We start from the raw sequence: 23,806 nt of genomic DNA, 5'->3' as shown, positions 1-23,806 counted from the left end.
TGCTTGGATACAGCACTCTGTGAACAGCCAGCTTCTTTAGAAATAAATGTTTGTGGCTTACGCTCCTTGTGAAGGGTGTCAATGATTGTCTTCTGGACAACTGTCAGATCAGCTTCCCCATGAATGTGTAGCCCAGTGAACCAAACTGAGAGACCATTTTGAAGGCTCAGGAAACCTTTGCAGGTGTTTTGAGTTGATTAGTTGATTGGCATGTCACCATATTCAAATTTGTTGAGATCGTGAATTAGTGGGGTTTTGTTAAATGTGAGCAAAAATCATCACACTTAAAAGAACAAAAGTTGAATTATTAAATAAATGGACTTTTCCACGACATTCTAATTTGTCTAATTATGCCTACAGCAGGTTGGAAAGTCAATGAAAATGCTCAGAACGAGTGTTTTGATTGAACGAACATTTCTCGGCCCTTATTTTAAATTAATTGAAAATAATGCAGTCACAAAATAATTACTTTGTTGAGACTTCCACAAAAAGCATTAAAATGTAATGAGGTTACTGATTCTGATATCATAAAGTAAAAAATGTAGGACCACTAGGGGACTGGGTTTAGAAGAAGACAGACTAAAATAGATTTGCAACAAATGTAATTTCCAGAATGCAATGTATTTTTGAATCAAACAAAATGTATACAGATTTATTTCCACTTTAGAAAACCAAAATAAAGTATTACCACAGAACATCACTGGATAAAAAAAAAAAAAAAAAAAAAACGGACGAACCTTGATTTTATCAGTTATGTGACTTTGTTTGTGAAAAGAAAACTATGAAATTACTGATCAGTATTATTCTTCACCAGCACTGGTTACATTAGGAGAAAAATAACATGCTCTGGTACATTGTGCTCTTTAAGACCAGAGGCATTTTTACAGTTAACCTCGATTCCAAGTTGCCTTCTGAAAAAAGTATATAACAAAAGTTGCAAAGCTACTCCTTTATTTTGTCAGTGGACACATGCTCCTTCCTTCAGAAAGGATTACATTAATTGCAGTGCCTGTTTCTTTAAACGACTAGGCAAAAACATGTACCCCTTTTTCCAGTGCTATCAGTCTGAAATTCTGTAATAGTGTATCTGTCTGTTCTACCATTGCCAGGGGAGATGTGATTCAAAGAGCCAGAGCCGGCTACACACTCTCACACACTCGTTATGGAATATTTCAGCCCTCTGAGGCCATAAGGTTGCTGTTTTAAAAGGTTACCCACAGCAGACTGCAATCCTACCTCTGATAGGAGCTTAATTTAAATCCATATTGAAAAATTCACTTCAAAGACGACAAGTTATTATATGCTGGGTGCTTTTTCTCCTCAAACAATCATTTTTCATAACAATATGAAAATAGGCATACACATTTAATTAAAACCTGTTTCAGTATTTCACAATAAAAACTGAAAAAGCATGCAGTATGGAGAAAATTAGACCCTAAAGCATTAAAATATTTAATATTGGAGCAAAAAAAAAAAAAGCTTGTATACATTTAGTCTAAAATGTAATCATATATTTATGTGCTGTGTAAACCAAAATCTAAAAGGTAGGTTTGCTATTTTCTACATTTTACACGCACATTTTTTTTTTCATTCATGACACCCTAGTCTGTGACATATATTCAATTAGAAAGCTATAGTAAACCCCATTACTCAATTGTAAAGCGATTATGAAAGGCATTATCCAACCTTTTCAGACAAGAGCCCAAGGAATACAGATCCTCGTGGCACTGAGAACAGTAACAGATTCTCCTACGGATAAATCAGCAGAATCAGAGATATATTCCCAGATGCAGTTGCTTGAGCTCGGCTGAGTAAAATGGTGCTGTCGTCTCTTTAATTGGCCTCGGTAGAGCACTGTAGCTGTCCCTTTAAGAGACTCAGGTAGAATGTTGTGCCAGTCTGTTTTTAATTGGCTGGGGTGAAACTGTGTACCTGTCTCTTTAAATGCCTGTTTATTGCCTCTGGAGCTGACAGGCCCACACCGGTCATCTCCCTACTCTTCTCTAAACTGCCTGTATTGTTCTCTTTCTCCCAGCTCCCACTCTCTATTCTACACTTGTCTGTCTCATTCTGGCTTTGAATGTCGTCTGCCTGCTCTCCAGATCCCTTCTTCATTATCAGAGATGCTTTACCTCCAGCTCATCCCACCTTCTCTCCACTTGTTTTGCTCCCTCTGGCTATGTTCGGAAGCCACACTATACTGTCTTTGCAGTATGTGTACAGTACACAAATTGTCTGATGTGCAAACTGTGCAGTATAAAACTGGAGTAGACTATTTACAATAACATCACTTTTTATTCACGATATCATTTTTGGATGACCTTTTTCCAGTTTTGCTTTTTAATTTTTACTGTACATTTATTCATGTAACAGAGTATTTAATTTATCCAGAGTGCCTTACAAATGGGGAATACAATGAGTGAAGTGAAGTTACATGTGGCCAAGTATGGTGATCCATACTCAGAATTAGTGCTCTGCATTTATCCCATCGAAAATGCACACACACAGCAGTGAACACACACACACACACCCGGAGCACTGGGGTTCGGTGATTGCACCTCAGTCATGGTACTGAATGTGAGGGAGAGCGCTGTACATTCACTGTCCCGACCTACAAGCCCTGTCTGTACAAAACTTGAACCTGCAACCTTTGGGTTACTAGTCCAACTCTCTAACCATTAGGCCATAACCTGCCCAATGAAGCAATTTATCTACTTTTTATAAGAGGACATTGATAGGAAAAGAAAGATGAGTAAGGGACCAAAAATTACTTCAGAAAGGAAGTATTACATTTATTAAAAATTACAGTAAAGATTTTTACAACGTTACAAAAAATATTTCTTTTTCAAAAATGTACCATCGTTTCACAAAAATATTAAGGAGCACAACTGTTTCAAATATCAAAATAATTTCTCAGGGATAATGTGGCACTGAAGACTAGAGTAAGTTCGTGTTTTATAATGCTGTTTGGGCATAAACAATATTTGTAAAGTTGCGGTCCTTAAAGTTCAATGCAAGCGGAGATATAGAAAAAAAGTTCTGGCAGTTTGATGCCTACAAAAACAGCTTGTAGGGACTACAACAAGCTACTTCCCAGGTTCATTACATCACAAACCCAGATACACCCCACCCCCCGGAAACATGCAGCAAAGGGGGCAAGGCCATGCTTTAAAGAGGAAGGTCCTCAATCTTGTTCCTCGTGTCGCCCTGCTCTGCATCTCTCTGATCTCTGATAAGCATTTGTTTACAATACAACAGGAGCACATGCCACTTGGGTTGAGGGGCAAGACGTTTAGACGCACACTAGGGGTGGTTTAGCCAATCACAACAATCTGGACCAGCTAACCAATCTGAGCCCATTCTGTATTTCTGAGGGAGACTCTTCATAAAAAGAGAAAATGATTAGCGCGTTTATAGGAGAAGGGACAGAGTGGTGTGGAATAAAAAAAAAGTCAACCACCCTTCAAACAATGCAGCCTTGTAGAGCATAAGATACTTATTTCAAAACATTTAAATACTCTTTAAACTTATTTAAACTTTTAAACAATAGTTTACTCACTGTAATATGCAAAACTCTAGTATACCATTCTGTCTATCATTTCATTAGCCTTCAATTCCTTCCCTTATCCCTGCTTCCAAAACATGAAACTATAAAAACCATCTTCTCTTTCTGTTGGCTGGAGAAGCACCTATAAGAGGCTTGTTGTCAATAACTCTAAAAATGAGTCACAATTACCACAATGACAAACCCCCCACCCCATTGCCTCCATCCTCACTGACTCACACGATACACACCAGACGGCAAAAACACAACCAAGTTTCAGCCAACTGGCTCAGTTTTTTTTTTATTATTATTCATATAGTGTGTACCGTAAAGGCCCCATAAAATTGCGTGACAAGTGCAGTCTTCTTTCCAGTTGGGGTGGGACATAGCAAATTGCTCTTTTACAGTAGTTTACGGCTAGTTCATTTACTGTGTAGCACATAGATGACTTCACATTTAACAAACATAGACTTATAGCCACAAAACATCAATTATGATATAGCATCCCTGTAGCTCAAAAAGTAGAGCATTTCACAAGAAAGCAAGAGAAAGCATGAACAGATAAAAATGAAAGCATGCTTTAAATGCATAGTTAGTCGCTTTGGATAAAGGCATCTGCCTTAATGCATATATGTAAAATGTAAATAATTTGTGGAGTCTAATCTTTTCCTTTATTTTGATGTCACACATCACGTCCAGCACTGCTGGCCTGTGTTTGGATTTGTTCTGTGTGATAGGATTCCAAGATGTTTCCTGTCTTGATCTGGCTCTACACTTGTCAACATCATAGCAGATCTTTTCAAACCACAAAACCCACGTGGGCTCACCTCCAAAGAGGCTCTCGCATTCACTCGTTACTTCTCATCCCTCCCATCCATGCCTCCTTATGCAACCTTTAGCTCTATGACTCAGTTGCTAAGTTCCTTCTTTCGTTCATTTTTCCTTTTTCTGCTCAGCTATTTGCCATCTGCTGCCTAATGCAGTGCTCTTGTCCTTTTTTGTTTTATCACCCTGCTAATCATCCATTAGGTCTCCCTAAACACACAGACTGGCCAGACTCTTACATTGCTAACGGCACAAAATAAATACTATGGTGTATTTACAGAATGTACCAGCAGAGGCTAACTGAACAATGATGACCAGCCAAACCCTGACCCCTTCACACAGGCTGCACCTGAAAACTTAGGCAGCTAACTTGCTACCTCGCTGCCGTATTAGTCATTGAACCAGTTCAAAAAGACGATTCATCGGTTTCTGATGCTATCAAACAATCAAACAAAGTCTCTACGCATTTCTTTTCTAACACATGTTATAACAATTAAAAATTCAAATAAGTCATTTGTGTCAACACATACTGAAACAAAACAAAAAAAAATGTATTTGTCAGAAAGCATATTGCTGATTATAACCATATAATTCACTTAAGTTAATGGTGTTTTGGTCAAAGTTTAATTCATGGATCCTTTATGTCAGATACGACTGATTGACCAATATTGACTAGCCTACAACTTTGATAAGATTACTAAAAGTTTCACTTCTACAGCATACATTTCAGACATTGATGCACAAATGCAGATGTGTTCTACATGTCTACAGTATAAAGAATGAAGAAAACAGTCTTATAAACTCCTTAATTTAGCTTAAGCAACTTTTAATATATGCATGCACAATAAACTATTGTAAATTATTTTTTACATCACTCAACAGAAAAAAAATGTGCAGATTTTAATGAAATGTCAATTAAACAGTCATAATAAGCATATTTCCAGTACGCGCCTCAGGCTTGTACAGTATCATCAACTCACTCATCAGAATCTTCAGTAATCTTCGACAGTAACTGACTCAAAAGAATGAGTCGTTCAGAAACCGAACATCACTAACTGAGATAGGACGCCACCTTTACCATAAGTCAGTTCATTAAATTTCATCCCTGCTAGATATTTTATGGTCAACTGTACCTGGTACTGTTTTTGGAGTTTGGTACAGAAGAATTTGACTAGTCCACACAGAACTCAAACCACAAGCCCATCAAATGCTTTTTGAGATGAACTGGAACAAAGTTTGTGAGCCAGGGTTTCTTGTCCAAATTCAGTGCCTGACCTTACAAAATATTCTACTGGATGAATGGGTAAAATCTGTCAAAATTGTTATACAGTAGTTGCACAGGGGGAAAAACGACATTAATGTCTTAGAATGCGATGTTTATTTATAATGCAATGTCATTAAAGCCTAGGGTGGACATACGTGCCATTTTTATGGGTCACGTCCTTACAGGACTTCTGTATTTGGCTCTGTTTTCCTGTTGTCATCCTGCTGTCATTGTACTCTCATATATAACGTTTTGGCATTGTACATACTCGACCAATCGTGGCACATGAGATGGTGGGATCCACGGAGAACAGTCAAAGCGATGCAAATACGTTCACATGTTAGGTGCGTTCATTCTTTCTGTTTTATTTTTAGGCAATACAGAAATCCTGACAAGGACGTGTCATGTAAAAATGGCCCATATGGTCACCCTATTAAAGCCCCTGTTGGTGTAATGGTTAGGTTTCCCAGTACTTTTGTCCATATACAGTATTGCCTCTTACTCATTGTTATACATCACATTTTGTTAAGAAAAGATTGCATTTGGGATCAAATTTTCAAAGGCCATGGCCAGTTTTGCAGTCCACTAATAGCATAAGCACATTCAACATTAAGACATCACACTACGACAAACAATACAGCCATTCGGTGTCCCCCAGCAATGAATTAACAGTGTATGCCCCATTACACAGGCTATAACAGCCTTCTCATTCTGATTGCTGTCTCTAGACCTATTCACTGTTAAAACTATTAAAACTATTTATGTTTCGGTCCCTGAGCGTGTGCGGTAACTATTTTTCAACCCAGTGTCCTCCACTTTTAATCGGTTAGTTTTCAATTTCATAATTCTGTTTTTGCCTTTTTGCTATGTTTAATTCATAGCAATATAAGGAAAAACACGAAATAATTAAAAGGACATGATGCAAGCTGGACTCAAACTCTTTCTGCCCAGATGAGCACCAAAGCTAAATGTGTTATAGCACCAAAACAGTTGAAAACCCTGTCATCATTTACCTTCCCACCTGCCTTTCCAAACTTTTATGCCATTCTTACTCCTGTCAAACACAAACAATTACTTATTTTGAAAAACAATTCTGCGGCTTTGTCCACATGGACATACATACTAAAAATGATGTAGAAGCAATTTTGACTTATGTGTGAATTTTACAAATATTTTTTTAAAAACTGGCAACTAAGACATTTAATTAAATGTGAAATTTTAAAGTAGAAAGACTGAAATGCTATTATCTGGTAAAATATACTCCAATAATCTTTATTTACAACTTCAAACATACATTATTATATTTAACCATGTCCTAACAATACAGCAGCACAATCAATTTGCATTATAAACAGATCTAAATGTACAGTATGCCTCTCTTTTTTCCACGTTGAAGCTTGTTCACTAAGCACCGGGCTCAAGCTATTCTGTTTTTATCTCTTTTCTATTGCTGACATCAGTACTCATTATATGTTAACATTTTTTTCAGTGTTTAAATGTTTGTGCTTTTAGTCCTTGTGCATAACAGTAAAGGTTTTGAGTTCTTAGGAAACAAGTTCTGCAGCTCCAAGCAAGTATCATCGCCATATACTCATTAAAGTCCAAATTTACTTGCGATCCCATAAACAAGTCACTGGTGCGTAAAGAACTCATACAAATTAATACTCTATGAATAAATGGGATTTACTGCGCTCAACCCAGTGTGCTTTTACCACACATTGTTATATTAAAGAGAATCACTCTCCCCTAATTGAGCCTCACTGCACAGCTATTTTTCTTCCTTATTGTCTTGTCTTTCCCCACCTCTGTTTATCACATCTAGCCTTTTCTTCTTTCTCAACCCACTGTAATCCACATGAAAGTTGAGTGTAGGATTAGAGAGCTGGACAGTCTAGACAGCCGTTACACTTACAGTCCTGCGTGTGCGACCACCGCCTCCAGCTGCGTTCCTCCCCTCCCATGAGTGTGTCATCTGGCAGAAAACATATTGTGTTATTCCAGCCGCAGTGTTTAGCATGGCTGGGCTGCCTTGCACCGTTTACTTTAAGTGGTATAAGGAAGCGAATGAAGTCAATACCACATCAAGTCTGCAGGGAGATGAAATGGTTGATTTAGTTACAGATCTTTTTAATGAAAGGCAGAGGGACATCCCTGTCCAGAAGTGAAGAAAAATTACAGTGATATTAAATGTCCTTAATTTCACATGAAGGGCAAAGAAGTTATAAAATCCAACTCATCTCATTCAGAGATGCTTTCTTTTTGTTACTTGATACATAGTGTGGATTATAATATCCCATCAATTCCCTACAGTCCACTCCTTTTTATTTATTTACATAATGCAAATCTGTCAACAGAAACCTTGAAAACTAAAAAGGATCAAGAAAGTCTCCTTCTTAAGCCCTTTTAATACCTGTCTCTTCACTTTTCTGCATTTGATTCCTGTGGACTAATCTAGTCTTCTAAACTTGGGATTGTTTACTGCAAATGTGAAGTCATAATAAGGGATTAATTGTTCCCATTTCACTTTTGTGACATTTCTAAAATCTTTCTGTCTTGTTCAGCTTTCCACTTGCTCTCGGTGAGGTCAAGGCTTGTAAGCTTGTTGGAGAAAACTGGCCACAGATCAATATGCGAAGTCAACCATTTCCCAACATATAGGGAGTAAAGCAGAGACACAGAGAAAGAGAGAGAGATGAAGATTGAAATTGAGGTTATAGGAACGGGGGGTAATGGTGCGGTTGGTCCTCCTCACCCCTCCTCTCTTGAACCCGCTTCACATTCATCCTCTCTTCTGTGAGGAAAATGAGAGTGAAGTCTGAATAGATTAAAATCAATATGTCTACCTGCTTTTTATTTTTGTTCATTATTAATCTGGGGCCAAGATGCTTCTCCAGGGAGATATGGGAGAATGGGATTTTCTTGCGAGCCTCCTGTGTGCCGTTCCTGAAGGTGGTTTTAGCCGAACAAGGGGAAAAAAAAGCACTGAAAAGGATGCAAAGACATGAAAAACTGGGACCTGATTGATTGATTAATTGCTCTTACAGGACATTATGGAATTACTTCTGCCTTCTGGAAGAAAGTGACAACACTTGATTGATCAGAATAGTGTATCCATAATGGAGTGTTTACTCCTCAGAGGAAGATGGGATGCAGAACAAAGCTTTTAGTTGGTGAAAACAACATTGCATCATTCAGCACAGGGACACAGCAAAGAGCGTGCGTGACAGTGAATGTGCATGCCATTTATAAGCAGTGGTTGTTTTTAACCCAATATAGAATTAGATATAAAAAGAGATGAGAGATTTTTAAGCAATTCTTACAAAAGGATCTGAGATGAACTGGAGGCTGTAAACTAGACTGCAATATACACTGGATACACTGCAGTCAAGCAAATGATAAAGCTATCCACAAAACCAATGATTCAACGTGGCATAATGTACAGTCAGCTGGTCATTCAATTTAAATTACATAAAATTAAAAATGAAATAAATGAATTAATAAAGAAAATAAATATATAAAAATTGGCTACAGCTGCCTAGCACAGCAATGTAGGATATCAGTTACCTGGGACATCAGTCAAGTATGCAGTTTAATGGACATTATACAAACATATTGGCAATAATGTAGTATAATATATACAGTAATAATGTCACTTTCATACATTTTTAGTAGAATCTGACATAAAACTTAAATCCCAAACTAATCCCGGAATCTCATCCGACAGTTCTGTATGTGAAATGAATAGAAAGTCATGACAAGACAGGTATTTCTAAGCAGAATAATGCAATTTACTATTTATTCATGCAGGACCTGCTCTGCATAGCTCCTGGGCAGATTAGCAGATCTGCAATGGAGCTAATCAAGAATTACTCAGTCTGTAGAGGTGTTACACACTCGCCAAGGCCAGTTATTAATCCACACGTTCTTTTATAGAGGCACAAAGAAGTCCACGTATGATCCAAGCAAAGCGACTGAGAGCCCAGAGAAAAACCGGCATGACTACAGAAGACCGAATTAACCAGAGCGTGTTGCGCTAATCCGTGCTGCATAAAATGGAGTCTGTCTTATCAAGATTGAAGATAGGCACTTAGAGTAAAGTAAAATGAGTATCAGGCATGAGTAAGCCTGATTAGGCCAGAATAAGCCTGCATAAGATGAGATGAGATGGGCGTGAAGCATCAGAGTGGGCTGAAAGATCAGGGTTGAGACAGGGCAGCATGCATTATGGAGGAGAGAGATCCTTAAGCTCAGTGGATCAGGCCTGCCCTGACAGTGAGAACAGACTTATACACACACACACACACACACACAGCATACACTTACTCACTGTATGAATATACATGCTTATATAGTCTGGCAGGGATCTCTCTCTCACACACAAAGATAGGCAGAATCCTCAAACACTGACTATGACTGCATACATTTACTCTGAGGGTGGACTGGCATATATTGTGGTTGGAATATACGAAATCAAACCGCTGAGAAATAAAGGCGGGTTTCAGATAAGGTCTCTTAAGGCACTACCTTGTTCTCTTCTTTCTCTTTTGCTATGCTTTTCCTTTTCATGCTCTACATTTAAAAATCACCATCATACACTTACTCATGTGAAAAATAAATCACAGATCGCTTTAATATCTCTTTAATATCTCAATCGTTTTAGTAGATGAAAATAATAAAGAGGGTGTATAATAGTAATAAAACTGTAATCCTGAGAACCAAAAAAAAAAAAAGAAAAAAACACACACACCAGTGATTTCTCTAGGGATCTTAACAATAGCCTGTTTCATGGAGGGGTATACTTGGTCAGAGTTTTTGTTGATGTTTACATTTTTGTCAAACGTTCACAATCATACAGCTGCTTTTGGCCCAGAGACATTTTTATAGATACAAAGCGAACTACACAGTGTGGAGTACATGCGTTATCTTTGTCAGAACGTTACGATTGGCCCAGAGAAGACGTCTTATGTCAGTGTGCACATTACCGTAATTTACTGGTGATATTATAACTTCTCATAACGGTACATTACCAGAACAAACTTACCAAGATTTATGTTTTCCACATGACCTCTTAATGGTAATTTACCAGTAAAAACTGTATGTTTGAAGGGGTATAACCGTTTTAAAGTGTGTTCAGATTTTGCCAAAAGCAAGCAAAAAAACCCCCCACACATTTCAATATGAACATTTGGCATCAAAGTTTTTCCAAATCAGATATGCTATCACAACTGTTTTAAAGCTCTACACTAATACTATATATATATATATATATATATATATATATATATATATATATATATATATATATATATATATATATATATATATATATACACACACACCAATACTGTCATTCATGTCTGTCTTTTTAATCATGTATATGATTTAGTAATTTTTAGTAATTACATAAAACTAGAATTCCAATTAACCAATTAACAAGCTAAATAATTCTTTAGAACTAGTTATTTTTTAATAACTCAGATTAATCGATTTGCTAAATAAAAAATAAAAAAATATTCTATGTTGGTGTCACGGACGAGACAGGAGGCAGACAGGATGATCAGTTTGAGAGTTTTATTTGCAGAATGCTCCGAACCAGACGGGAATATCAGAATGAGAGCGAGTATGGACCAATATCGATTTACTGAACGATCTCTAATCACAAGACGTGGAAGTGGGATCACCGAAGGAGGACTGAAGGCAGAAGAAGACGGACCAATCTTTGAGGGTTCTCAGAAGATTCGCGGATTCTCAGGTGAGTGTTGAGACAGAGTCTGTAAGCCATGTAATGACGAGATCAGACGGAGACTGAAGGTTTGAGGCGAGTATATAAGGGTGAGCAGTGATGAAGGATAGCAGGTGACGGTGATGAGGATGAAGAGATGCAGGTGATGACAATTAATATTCAGGGGATGACGAGCGAGTGGGTGGAGGGAGTGATGATGATGGTGGAATCCTGACAGTACCCCCCCCTCCCGAGGCGGCTCTTGACGCTTGAGAAGAGGGGTATTGGCGACGGCGAGGCCTACCACGACCTCTGGGTGCAGGACGATCAGGATGGTCTGCATGAAACTGGGTGAGGAGGGTTGGGTCCAGGATATCTTCGCGGGGTACCCATGAGCGTTCCTCGGGGCCATAATCCTCCCAGTCTACTAGGTATTCTAGCCGGGGGCCTCGTCGCCGCGAATCCATGATGTTGCGGACACGGTAGATAGGCTCCTCTTCTACTGGAACGGGAGGAGGAGGTAAGTCCCCAGGTCCTGGATCTGAGGGAGGAGAAGTGACAGGGTCAATGAAAGGCTTTAACAAGGAGACGTGGAATGAAGGTGAAAACTTGTAATGAGGTGGAAGGTTGAGCCTGTAAGTGACTTCGTTCAGCTGCCTCTGCACGGTAAATGGTCCGATGTATCGGGGACTCAGCTTACGGCAGGGCAGGCGAAGGCGGATGTCACGGGTTGAAAGCCACACCTTCTGACCCGGTTGGTACTGGGGAGGGTCTGTCCGTCGACGATCGGCTTGGGTTTTGTGCCTTCGCACTGCCTGTTGGAGGTGAACGTGAGCTGAGTCCCATACCCTCTCGCTCTGATGGAACCAATAGTCAACGGCTGGAACCTCCGAGGGCTCCCCAGACCAAGGGAATAGAGGAGGTTGAAAACCCAGGATACATTGAAAAGGAGTGAGCCCGGTGGTGGATTGCCTGAGAGAATTCTGGGCGTATTCAGCCCAGGGGAGGAAGCGACTCCAGCTGTCCTGGTACTGGTGGCAATATGACCTGAGGTACCGTCCTATCTCCTGGATCTTCCGCTCAGTCTGGCCGTTCGTCTGAGGGTGGTATCCTGAGGAGAGACTAACAGTCACCCCAAGTAGTCGGAAGAAGGCTTGCCATACTCGAGATATGAACTGCGGACCCCTATCCGATACTATATCTTCGGGAATTCCAAAATTTCTGAAAACATGATGGAACAAAGCCTCCGCGGTCTCAAAGGCGGTAGGGAGTCCAGGTAAGGGGATCAGCTTGCAAGCCTTCGAGAACCGATCCACTGCTACTAGAATACAGGTGAAGTTGTTAGATTTAGGAAGGTCAGTCATGAAGTCTACACCAAGGTGAGACCATGGACGACGGGGAATAGGAAGAGGTACGAGTTTACCCTCCGGGAGTTTTCTGGGCGTGTTAGAGATGGCGCAGACTGAGCACCCTTGGACAAACCGGGAGACATCTTTGGAGATAGATGGCCACCAGTACCGTTGACTGAGGAGCGAGAGGGTACGCCTGCTACCTGGATGTCCAGAGCCCGGAGCTGTATGAGCAGAGTCCAGAAGGGCGGTGCGGAATTGTTGAGGTACAAAGGTAAGCCCCTCTGGACCTCCCGGCGGAGCGGGATGGAGACGGTTTTCCTGGGATATTTGATCGTCTATGTCCCAGAGGATTGGACAGGCGAACACGGCTGGAGGGAGAATGGGTTCGGGGCGGTACTCCTCAGACGAGGAATGATGGAGGCGTGAGAGAGCGTCAGCTTTTCCATTCTTACAGCCGGGTCGGTAGGTAACAACGAAATCAAAACGGGTGAAGAAGAGAGCCCAGCGGGCCTGACGAGGATTGAGCCTCTTGGCTTCTTTGAGGTATTCCAGATTACGATGATCGGTGATTACTTGAAATTGGTGATTGGCTCCCTCCAGCCAATGCCTCCACTCTTCCAAGGCAAGCTTGATTGCAAGCAGTTCCCGATTTCCGATGTCATAGTTTCGCTCCGCCGGGGACAGCTTCTTGGAGAAGAAGGCACATGGATGGAGTCTGGAAGGTTCACCCTGCCGCTGGGAGAGGACTGCTCCTACTCCAGTAGAAGACGCATCAACCTCGACGACGAATGGCAGATCTGGGTTAGGATGGGCGAGGACGGGAGCGGTTGAAAAGGCGTCTTTTAGTTGTTGGAAGGCTTGGATGGCTTCGGAGGAGAAGGATAGAGACTTGGTCTGGCCCTTCAAAGAGGAGGTCAGAGGAGCACTGATAATGCTGTAGTTATGGATGAATCTTCTATAAAAGTTGGCAAATCCGAGGAATCTTTGAAGCTCTTTCACAGTAGTGGGCTGCGGCCAGTTCCGGATGGTATCCACCTTCCTCTGGTCCATTTGCACTCCATGCCGATTTATGATATAGCCCAAAAACTGTACCGACGTGGTGTGAAATTCACATTTCTCCAATTTCAGGAACAACTGATGGGCTCTCAATTTCTGCAGGACCAGAGTGACATGGCGTCTGTGTTCAGGAAGTGATGATGAGTAGATGAGGATATCATCCAAGTAAACTACAACAAATCTATTGAGGTACTCTCGGAACACTTCATTCATGTAATTTTGAAAAATTGCAGGGGCGTTGGATAGGCCGAAAGGCATTACCCTGTATTCATAGTGGCCGGAAGGGGTGACGAAAGCAGTCTTCCACTCGTCACCCCGACGGATACGGATTAAGTTGTATGCACTGCGCAGATCCAACTTGGAGAATATACGGGCCCCACGTAATTGTTCCAGGGCTGCTGGGACCAGAGGAAGGGGGTAACGAAATTTGACCGTTTGGGAGTTCAGATGGCGGTAATCAATACATGGTCTCAAGCCTCCATCCTTCTTAGCCACGAAAAAGAAGCTGGAAGCGGCGGGTGAAACCGATGGACGGATGAACTGCTGCTGAAGGGCTTCTTTCACATACTCCTCCATGGCCTTCTGTTCCGGGATGGAGAGAGGGTAGATACGGCCTTTAGGTAGAGTGGCTCCAGGTAGCAGGTCGATGGCGCAGTCCCATGGCCGATGAGGTGGTAACTTGGTCGCCAACTGCTTGCTGAACACATCCTGGAACCCCCTGTATTCAGCAGGAATCTCTACTTGATGTTGGACCTCTGGACTCTCAACTGAAGTCGAACAAACTGGAAGTTTGGGTTTGAGCACGGAAGACGAAGAAGAGGGGGAAGATAGGGCTTTCGGGTTCCTCTTGACTGGAGCTAGACAGGTATGTGTACAGTTTTCTCCCCAACGAAGAACCTCCCCGGATTTCCAGTCAATGGTGGGCTGATGTTGGATCAACCAGGGGCGTCCCAGGATGAGCTCAGCAGTAGACTCCTCCAGCACCAAGAATGAGATCTCTTCTGCGTGTAAACAGCCAATGCGGAGCATTAATGTGGGAGAGACATGACTGATTCGACCTCGACCTAGCGGCTTTCCTTGGATGGTTTGAACTCTGAGCTCTTGAAGGCTGCGGTGCTTGCGGACATTCAGTTTTTGGAGGAGCTGGGTTGAAATGAAGTTCCCCGCTGAACCGGAGTCGAGGAGGGCTTGCGCTGAGACACAGATATGGGGGGTTAACAGATGAACCATGGTACGGTTTAAAGATTCCACTTTAGGAGGGATCTGAATGGAGCTTACCGCAGAACGTTGAGGTCGAACAGGACAGGAGCAGATGAGATGATTGTCGCTCCCGCAGTACAGACAGAGGTGAAGCTGGATGCGACGCTGGCGCTCAGAAGGAGTGAGATGGGTGGAGTCCACTTGCATAGGTTCAGGTGCTGGAGGAGAGGCAATGGGAATCGAGGACGGAGGACTGACAGCGGTAGATGGATTGTCACAGGCAGATAAACGTTGAGATACTCGAATGGTCTTTTGAATGAGGTTCTCAATCCCCATGGAGTCATCATAAACAACCAATAGCTGACGGATGTTCGGATTCAGGCCGTGGCGGAAAGCGGTAATCAGGGCCGACTCGTTCCAGCCACAGGATGCCGCCAGGGTGCGAAACTGGAGGGCATACGTGCTGACAGAGGAGTTTCCTTGACGGAGATTGTAAAGCTGATCATGGACTGAGAGATCTGAAACTGCCTGGCCAAAGACTTCCTTAAAATGAGATATGAAACCTGACAGGGACTTTAACACTGGGGAATCTGAATTCCAAAGGGATTGTGCCCACTGGAGAGCTCTGCCAGAGAGTAGGGAAATAATAAAGGCCACCCGGGCGGAATCGTCGGTAAACTGATGTGCTTGCATTTGGAAATAGAGTGAAACCTGAAGCAAAAAACCACTGCAATCCTCCGCCTCACCACTGAACGGCGCTGGTCGGGCCATGGGACTCGCAGAGGCAGCCGGCGAAGTAGCGGGTGTTTGCGGAAGTTGGTGTCGGCGTGCAGAGTGCAGGATGGCTTCGGGGATGGTGGAAGGGTTGTCCGGTAAAGATGAGCGGATTGACTGGCATACTGCTCGCACTAGTTCGGCAAACGGGTCTTGAGACGGATTCCCTCCAGGCTCCGTAGGATTCTGCATCTTCGGTCTGATCTTCTGTCACGGACGAGACAGGAGGCAGACAGGATGATCAGTTTGAGAGTTTTATTTGCAGAATGCTCCGAACCAGACGGGAATATCAGAATGAGAGCGAGTATGGACCAATATCGATTTACTGAACGATCTCTAATCACAAGACGTGGAAGTGGGATCACCGAAGGAGGACTGAAGGCAGAAGAAGACGGACCAATCTTTGAGGGTTCTCAGAAGATTCGCGGATTCTCAGGTGAGTGTTGAGACAGAGTCTGTAAGCCATGTAATGACGAGATCAGACGGAGACTGAAGGTTTGAGGCGAGTATATAAGGGTGAGCAGTGATGAAGGATAGCAGGTGACGGTGATGAGGATGAAGAGATGCAGGTGATGACAATTAATATTCAGGGGATGACGAGCGAGTGGGTGGAGGGAGTGATGATGATGGTGGAATCCTGACAGTTGGAGTAAAACAGTGTCAACACACAGTAAGAAAAAAAGGTTCTGCCAGAACATTATCTTTTGGGTTTACAGACATTTCCCAGTAGCACTTTATTTTGATGGTCCACTTTGAAAAGTAACTTTGCAACTTCATAAAACATAAATGCTATTTTATTTGTAGTTTGGCTTTTTTTCCACTGCAAAAATAAATAAATAAATAAATATAAAATAAGTAATGTTAAATAGATGAATAATTTTTCATCAACTGAAAATTCTATATAATGTTGGTTGGCTAAAATGAATCAAACAATATAAAACCAATTCACTATAAAGAATGAAAAAAATAAATAAATAATAAACATGCTAACTAAATCTGTACTCTCTTTGAACTGTCAGAGACATTTGGCTCTCCAGAGGCAAGTCTCAGTTATATTTTTATGCCCTGGAACAGATGGGGGTGAAGACAAGAGGTCACATGACTATAGGTACCGTGAGATGGCATCAGTTGACTTGGAAACCACTGAAAGTGGGAATTAATTTTCTTGGTCGTAGTCCATGTCACCACAACTCGCAAGGTCTCTGCAATCCATAAACCTGGAAGTGAGTTCTGTCTCTGGCGAAGTCAAAGAGCTTCTCTACAGCATGAGACTGTTTCCTAGAAGCTAATGTGTCTTTTGGGGGAGTTTCAGCTTTGAACCTGACCGTGCGGATACAATGCATCTCAGGCCCATGGCTCAGAGAAACAGACCAAACAGAATTTAGAGCTTATCAGATAATAAACAATACATCAAAGCAATCATTGTTCTCTGACACTCTGCAACACACACACACACCAGTGAAGAGTCACATCCAACTGTTTGATCCAAGGTATGAGAGCTCTTGTTGGATTACCTTTATATGAGGTGTTTCAAATAGATCATTAGCATCTAGTAATTACCAGTTACACCCACTCTGCGGCTCTTCACCCATCCATGAGCCCACGTAGAGAGGCATCTCATCCTCCTCCACAGCTCTCTATATACAAAACAATGAGACAAACACACACGATTTTATTGAACTACAGCCTTCTTGCTTTTTGCACTAACTTCATCCATCCCCAGACCTCTCCCTGTGTTGTATGTTTTTTTTTTTATCTGTTCATGTCTAGCAGGTCCTTAATAAATACAATGTTGAAATACATTAAAATTCATCATTTAATATTTGAATAAAAATATTTCTTATTTGAATCTCACAATCTTTCTCACTCTCTCTCTCTTAGTCAAATGAACTCTGGGAGTCCTAGAGATCTTCTGTAAAAAATAGAAAAGCCATAAAGGGATCAAATGATTCCCACGCAATATCTAAAGCAATATTGTGAACCAGTGAGTGTAGAGTACAGGTCAGACCACAGAGATTAATTCCTGTTGACGGGACATTTTAGTGAGGTGTCAATGACGCTTTGCCGTGGGTGAATGTTGATTCAAGTGCTGATGATGTTGTCCTTTTAGCTGGTCCTTTTTCCACCCTTTCAATTCATTCCTTCAAATTATGCTGTATTGCAAGGCGAGCACCGCATTAATATTCCTCTTCTTTTTATCACAGTGCTTACAGTGTTTACAAGCTGTACAGACATTCCTCAAACATCCTTTTTTCTTCATCGATAATTTTACGCAATCAATTCGGCATGAACCATTTAACAGGATTCAGTAATTTGACACCATTCAGACATTGTTTTGTATAGTTTAGCCTTGAGCGTTTTATCCATTTCGGCTTTTATAAATGTAACAATTTTTTTAAATGTAAAATTCATGTTCAGAAGCCTCCCTTTGCAATTCAATATACTAATAACAATTACATCATCGCTGTCCAAGATTTTGAATTTATTTTAATCCATTTGAAAACTCAGACAGCAATGACTTTATTTCATTATTTGCTTACTGAATTGCAAGTGCTCCTGCTTTGTTTGGACAATTAATTGATTCATATTTTTATTCCCACATCTGCAAAAGAAGCACAACAGACATTCACATTCAACAGAAAACAAGGCACATGCCGAACATCATGAGAACAGCAAAGTAATGCAGAAATTAAGTCTAAAACCTAAGCCCACGTAAACTGCAACAATATTCTTTCGCTGCCGTGCAAACACCAGTATTTCCTTCAGGAACTGTAAATGTAGTTCCTATTCAAATTCCTGTCTGTGCAACCTCCTCTCTCTTTAAAGTTCACATTTTTCATCCTCTCTATTATAATTTCACTCACCGGCTCACTCTTCCTCCTGTTTTCTTTCCTCCAGCTGGCTCTAGGACAGGAAGATACCCACTCGTCATCTTCCATCCCCTCATCTACGTCTAAGTCCTCCTCCTCAGCAGACTCTTCCAAAACTCTGGGGGTTCTGGGATCTCAGGGTTCGATTTCACCCTTGAGTCGCTGGGTGATGCACAGCCGCGGCCGTGCCGCCAACACTTCCACTATGGAACTGCCCTATCGTTCGCCAGTGCCCTTTTCCAAACAAGAATTTTGGGAGATGCTGGGCAGTGATCTTTTCAAATCAGACACGGACGCATCGGGGAGCTCACGTGTCAAGCGCCGCCCACCCATCGTCAAAACTGGCAAATTTAAGAAGATGTTCGGCTGGGGCGACTTCTACTCCAACATCAAGACGGTGCGCCTCAACCTGCTCATCACGGGGAAGATCGTGGACCACGGGAATGGAACTTTCAGCGTCTACTTCCGTCACAATTCCACCGGCCAGGGGAACATCTCAGTGAGCCTGGTACCTCCAGTGAAGGCAGTGGAGTTCGACTTGGAGCGCCAGAGCGTGGTGTACCCTAAAGACTCGAAGATCTTCAACTGTCGTGTAGACTATGAGAAGGTGGACCGCAGCAAACGCACCTCGCTGTGCAACTATGACCCCTCCAAGACCTGCTTCCAGGAGCAGACACAAAGCCACGTGTCCTGGATCTGCTCCAAACCCTTCAAGGTCATTTGCATCTACATTTCCTTCTACAGCACAGACTACCGACTGGTGCAGAAGGTCTGTCCAGACTATAACTACCACAATGAGATGCCCTACCTACCCTCAGGCTAGAGCTTCGTGGAGCAATTGTCTGGGGCACGGAGGGCTGGTTAGGGGGAAGGAGTTGGTATACAAAGGAACAGTTCTATTAAGGATGCGAAGATGAATGTGCAATGCTAATATGGGAGGGTTTTTCTTTTATCTAAAGACTCTTCAGAAACGTATCACTGAGCTGATATGGAACAACCCCTCATGATTTGAACACCACAGGTGATTCTCTAAAAGGTGAATGTACAGTATTCGATGTGCTGCAGTTGATGTCTTGAAGAACCTCTTAAGCAACCTGGCGAATATGACCTGCAAAAACACATATATGCAAAACCAAATGGTCAGGCCCAGGTGCTCAGGGTGGAAGTGTCTGCTACATCAGTCCGAGTCCCTGATTGGCTGCGCTCATCAGTTTCCAGTGTTACAGTCTTCTAAAAAACAAATAGGAACAAGAAAACATGCTTGTCACCACAGGCTGTTATTCAGAGGTGGAAGACATGGCTGACTTTGTGTACACTCTTAAAAATAACGGTTTTTTTTTAGAATCTATTGCTCTTTAAATATCCATGGAAGCTTTGCATTGAACAGAAGGTTCTTTAGAGTGGAGGTTCTTTAAATTTTACTTCACTGAAAAGTTCTTCTTGGAACCACAAACTGTGGATCTATGGCATCGCTAAAACCACCCCTTAGAAGAACCTTTACTTTTAAGAGTGTAGCTTGTTTTCCCAAAAACAAACACAGCTAAAGCAACCTAACACAAAATTTACACAGCATGACTCACTGACACTTTTTTCCACATCTGTATATTATACACAAAAACAAAGGATGATACAAGAAGAAGATTAAAAAGGAAGCCAGTGCTGTAAATGCAAAATGCAGGAGAGCAAAATTTACAGATTTCACAAAAAGATAAAAGCCTCCACCTCCCTAATATCAATGAGAAAGAACGAATGCAGTATAGAAAGCACTTTAATTAAAAATACAGCACCGAAAAAGAGATGTTGAGTCTGCATTGAGCCCAATCTCTCTATTGTTCTGACTGTTAGGAAAGAGCAGAAAAGACGTTTTGTTTAGTCAGGATTCCTGACTTTGTGCTGTGATAACTGTTCTGCTGAACGCACGATTGCTTCGTCCTTGTCTGAACATTCCCTTACAGTCAGCCAATTTATCGTTGAGAAAAAAAAAAAAACAAGAAATATTATTGTTCATTTTGCATAATTTAATCGCGCTGCATTGGAGAGCTTGCATTACATTATGAGATTTACCTGGCCGAGACCTTTTCTGGATGTAAAATTACCACATTAGATTAAAGGCATTCAAGCTGACCTTCAATGAACACACTGTTTATTGATAATTGTTGTGAAGGAAAAAGAGTTATATACAATCCAAGTGGATTTAGATAAAAGATGGGCAGACCTTTTATGTTACAGGCCAGGTGAAGTCAGGGAAGAAATGACAGATGGGAAAAGAGAGAGGAAGGATGGAAAGTACAAGACAGCAGTAGGAGTTATGACGTCTGCAGTGACGAGCGGGTGTACGTGACAGAGTGAAGAGGAGAATGAATGAGGATATGAAAGGGGAAAAGGGTGATGCACAACATGAGAAAATGAACAGGAGATGGACCGGGAACAAACAGATGAGAAAGAGACTAAATGAATATAGGGGAGGGGAAGAGGAGAGAATCATGGAAAAAAGACTGAAAAACAAACTCAGGATGCTAAATAGAGTAACATAAAAGCACAATATGGAACATCAAAGTGTCGTCTTACCGAGAGAGTTGGAGGGAAGAAGCTTTTTATGAGCCCACGAAGGGGGGAAAAAAACCCTCTTTGCCTGAAGTTAAATTCAGTACGGTGAATACACCCCTGTGGGTTTCAACGCAATTTAGAGTGTAACAAAGACGGAAATATCCTGCCGGATAGATCAGTTTATCCTTGTTCTTAAAAGACGTACTATTTATCTCCCTCTAATCTCAAATGTATTGTTTTACTTACAGACAAAGCTGCACAACACTTTGACAACAGCCTGTGTTCCACTGTCAGTGTGTGTAGGGTCCTAACTATAACGAAAAGTGCGCAGGGTCCAAAATAATATCACCAGCAATTCATTCGGAAACTTGTAGCATCATATATAGGCTGGTTTAAAAAAAAAAAAAAATGTTAAACAAACACTTTAGATATCACAGATAAAGTTATAATGAAGAAAAGTTATTATCTCAATTCAGCTTAGTAGATGGTATGATTTTACATCACATATATCATTCATACAATCCGACTTAAACCATGTTGCGAATCTTTCTCTGTGTTCATTTTGTGCCCTGTAATTGCTAAAGAGGGTAGAAGAAGAGTCACCTGTGACTGCCAGAACAGGTCTGTGTCTGTTCATTTGATCCAGACTGTGTTGCTTTGATCTGTCTCTGTTGCTTCCTAAACCGCGTGGAGCTGTTTGGCCAGTCTGGTCATATCAAATTTGCCTCAGTCTAATTCTCAGAACAGACACGTGATAAAACACCTCTGTCAGTGCTCCAGGCTTTACCCAGTGCAGCATGTCTGGTCTGCCCTGCTGGTGAACTGAGCACCGGGGCTCACAGCTCTCTGCTCTCTTCTCCCCTCAGGCGCTGGTCTGGACTGAGCTTCCTAATCTCCTGCAGCTTAACTACACTACTGCGTGCACACACACACACACACACACACAGCCGCTCACGTAACGGCATAATTGCTCAAACTGCAGGAATCTTTAATCTTTTTATTATTGGTTCTATTTTGTTCATTCTTTCATTTGTTCACTTCCTTTTATTTGTTTGCTTTTTTTATTCATTTTTGTCTTTTGTGCTTTCTTCTGAGATAATCTTTCTTTTTCCTTCTTTGTTAATTTTTTTGTTCACTTCCTTTAATGTTTGCTTCCTTCATTCATTCTGCCTTTTTTCACTTTCTTCTTCCATTCACTCTTCCTTCCTTCCTTCCTTCCCACCCACTCACTTTCTCTCGCTCTCTTTCTGTCTGATCCTCAAGAAACATCTTCAGCAAACCCCTAGTGGTTCCCTTCACTCTTCTCATGGTCACAGGATGTTTTTGGAGCCCTTCTTTCTAGCGCTCCCACACTTAGCTAACAACAGAACAGTAAGTGTTCCCCTGATGATTTGCTACGAGAGTTTGCTGACTATAGTGTGTCTATATTAAACCACTGAACACGAGCACAAGTGGGCTGCACTAAAACGTACAGTTTAGAAATCAATCCTAATTTGCTTCTAATTGCTTTCAGGTAACAGTAGCACTCTGAATGTTACTTAAATCTGTTTATACCCATACACAACGCAGTCCAGGGGAAATGTCTCCAAAACAACTCAGAATCTCTCTCTGACTGCAGAAGATGGAGAAGGAGACTACACTGTCATGCACTGCTGGGCGTTGCCAAAGCAAGGATAAAAGTTGAAGTGGAGGAACTCTTCAGTTGTCATAGCAACAGGCTCCTTGGCTGGCCTGTTGGACTTGGACGGAGCATCGGACACCTGGTCAGTCCGGAGAACCAGAACTGAGCTAGCAGCCTCTGTAAGCAACAAATTGTACAATGAAATGTGGTACAACATGTACTGAACAGACATATACTGCACATAAATAAATGAATATTTATAAATAGATATATGAAAATATATATATATGAATACAGATATATCCAATAATCCAACTCCCAGGAACTGGATGAAGCTGTATTACATGTCAGACATACAGTGGACTCTTCTCTGGTTCATTTGAGGTTTACCGTTTATTTCTCTATTTTTACATTGTTTATTTTACGTGTGTGTCATATTGATATAGTGTATGGATGACAATGGTGGCATTTATTGTGGTTTTCTGACATCTGACAAAAAAAAATATCTGAATAAATTAGAAGGAAAGCACTGAGTTTGGCTCCCGAGCTCAGAGGGCTAAAGTGACTGTCGTCTCAGGTCTCGTCTTGTTTTGACTGCTGATTGACAGAGGGGATGACATGAGCACCACATGAAAGTCTATGTTATCGCTCTATTTGCATACCTGTATTCAGTGCCCATGGCAAGAAGTGGGGAAAACAGGAGGCAATGGTCCACAGGGACACGGGAGAAAGAGATTACAGAATTACTGAGACAGTGGAACTATACAATAAATTGCACTTAAACCGTGTCAGCGTGAACTCAAAACGTCTACAAAGTTTCTCTTACTTTCTGTTCTTTCTTGGAAATAAGTGGCATTAAATCTGTCCAGCATCACAATTAAACCTGACATTTCATAGCATGCAAATGAGCTTAAATGATGTTGTCATAAAGCAGATTGATTACAATGTGGTATCTGATAGCAACTTCAGCTCCCCCTTCTGTTTATTTTATCTTTATATATGTTATTTCACATCCCTAACTGCCCTCCACT

General features: G+C 41.5%; 1 protein-coding gene across 1 annotated transcript in view; it reads left to right on the top strand.

Moving 5' to 3' along the window:
* The window catches only part of LOC113046848 (neurexophilin-1), a 34,758-nt gene extending 11,418 nt beyond the window's left edge, over positions 1-23,340 (top strand). Inside the window, exon 2 of the mRNA XM_026207904.1 lies at positions 18,636-23,340. Within this exon, the coding sequence (XP_026063689.1) occupies positions 18,636-19,430 (795 nt within the window). The 3' untranslated portion in view covers positions 19,431-23,340. The remainder of the gene's footprint in view (positions 1-18,635) is intronic.
* Positions 23,341-23,806: the final 466 nt, after the last annotated feature.

This window comes from Carassius auratus, chromosome 28 (assembly GCF_003368295.1).
Source record: "Carassius auratus strain Wakin chromosome 28, ASM336829v1, whole genome shotgun sequence".
Lineage (NCBI taxonomy): Eukaryota > Metazoa > Chordata > Actinopteri > Cypriniformes > Cyprinidae > Carassius > Carassius auratus.
This window is presented reverse-complemented; position numbering and strand designations above follow the sequence as displayed.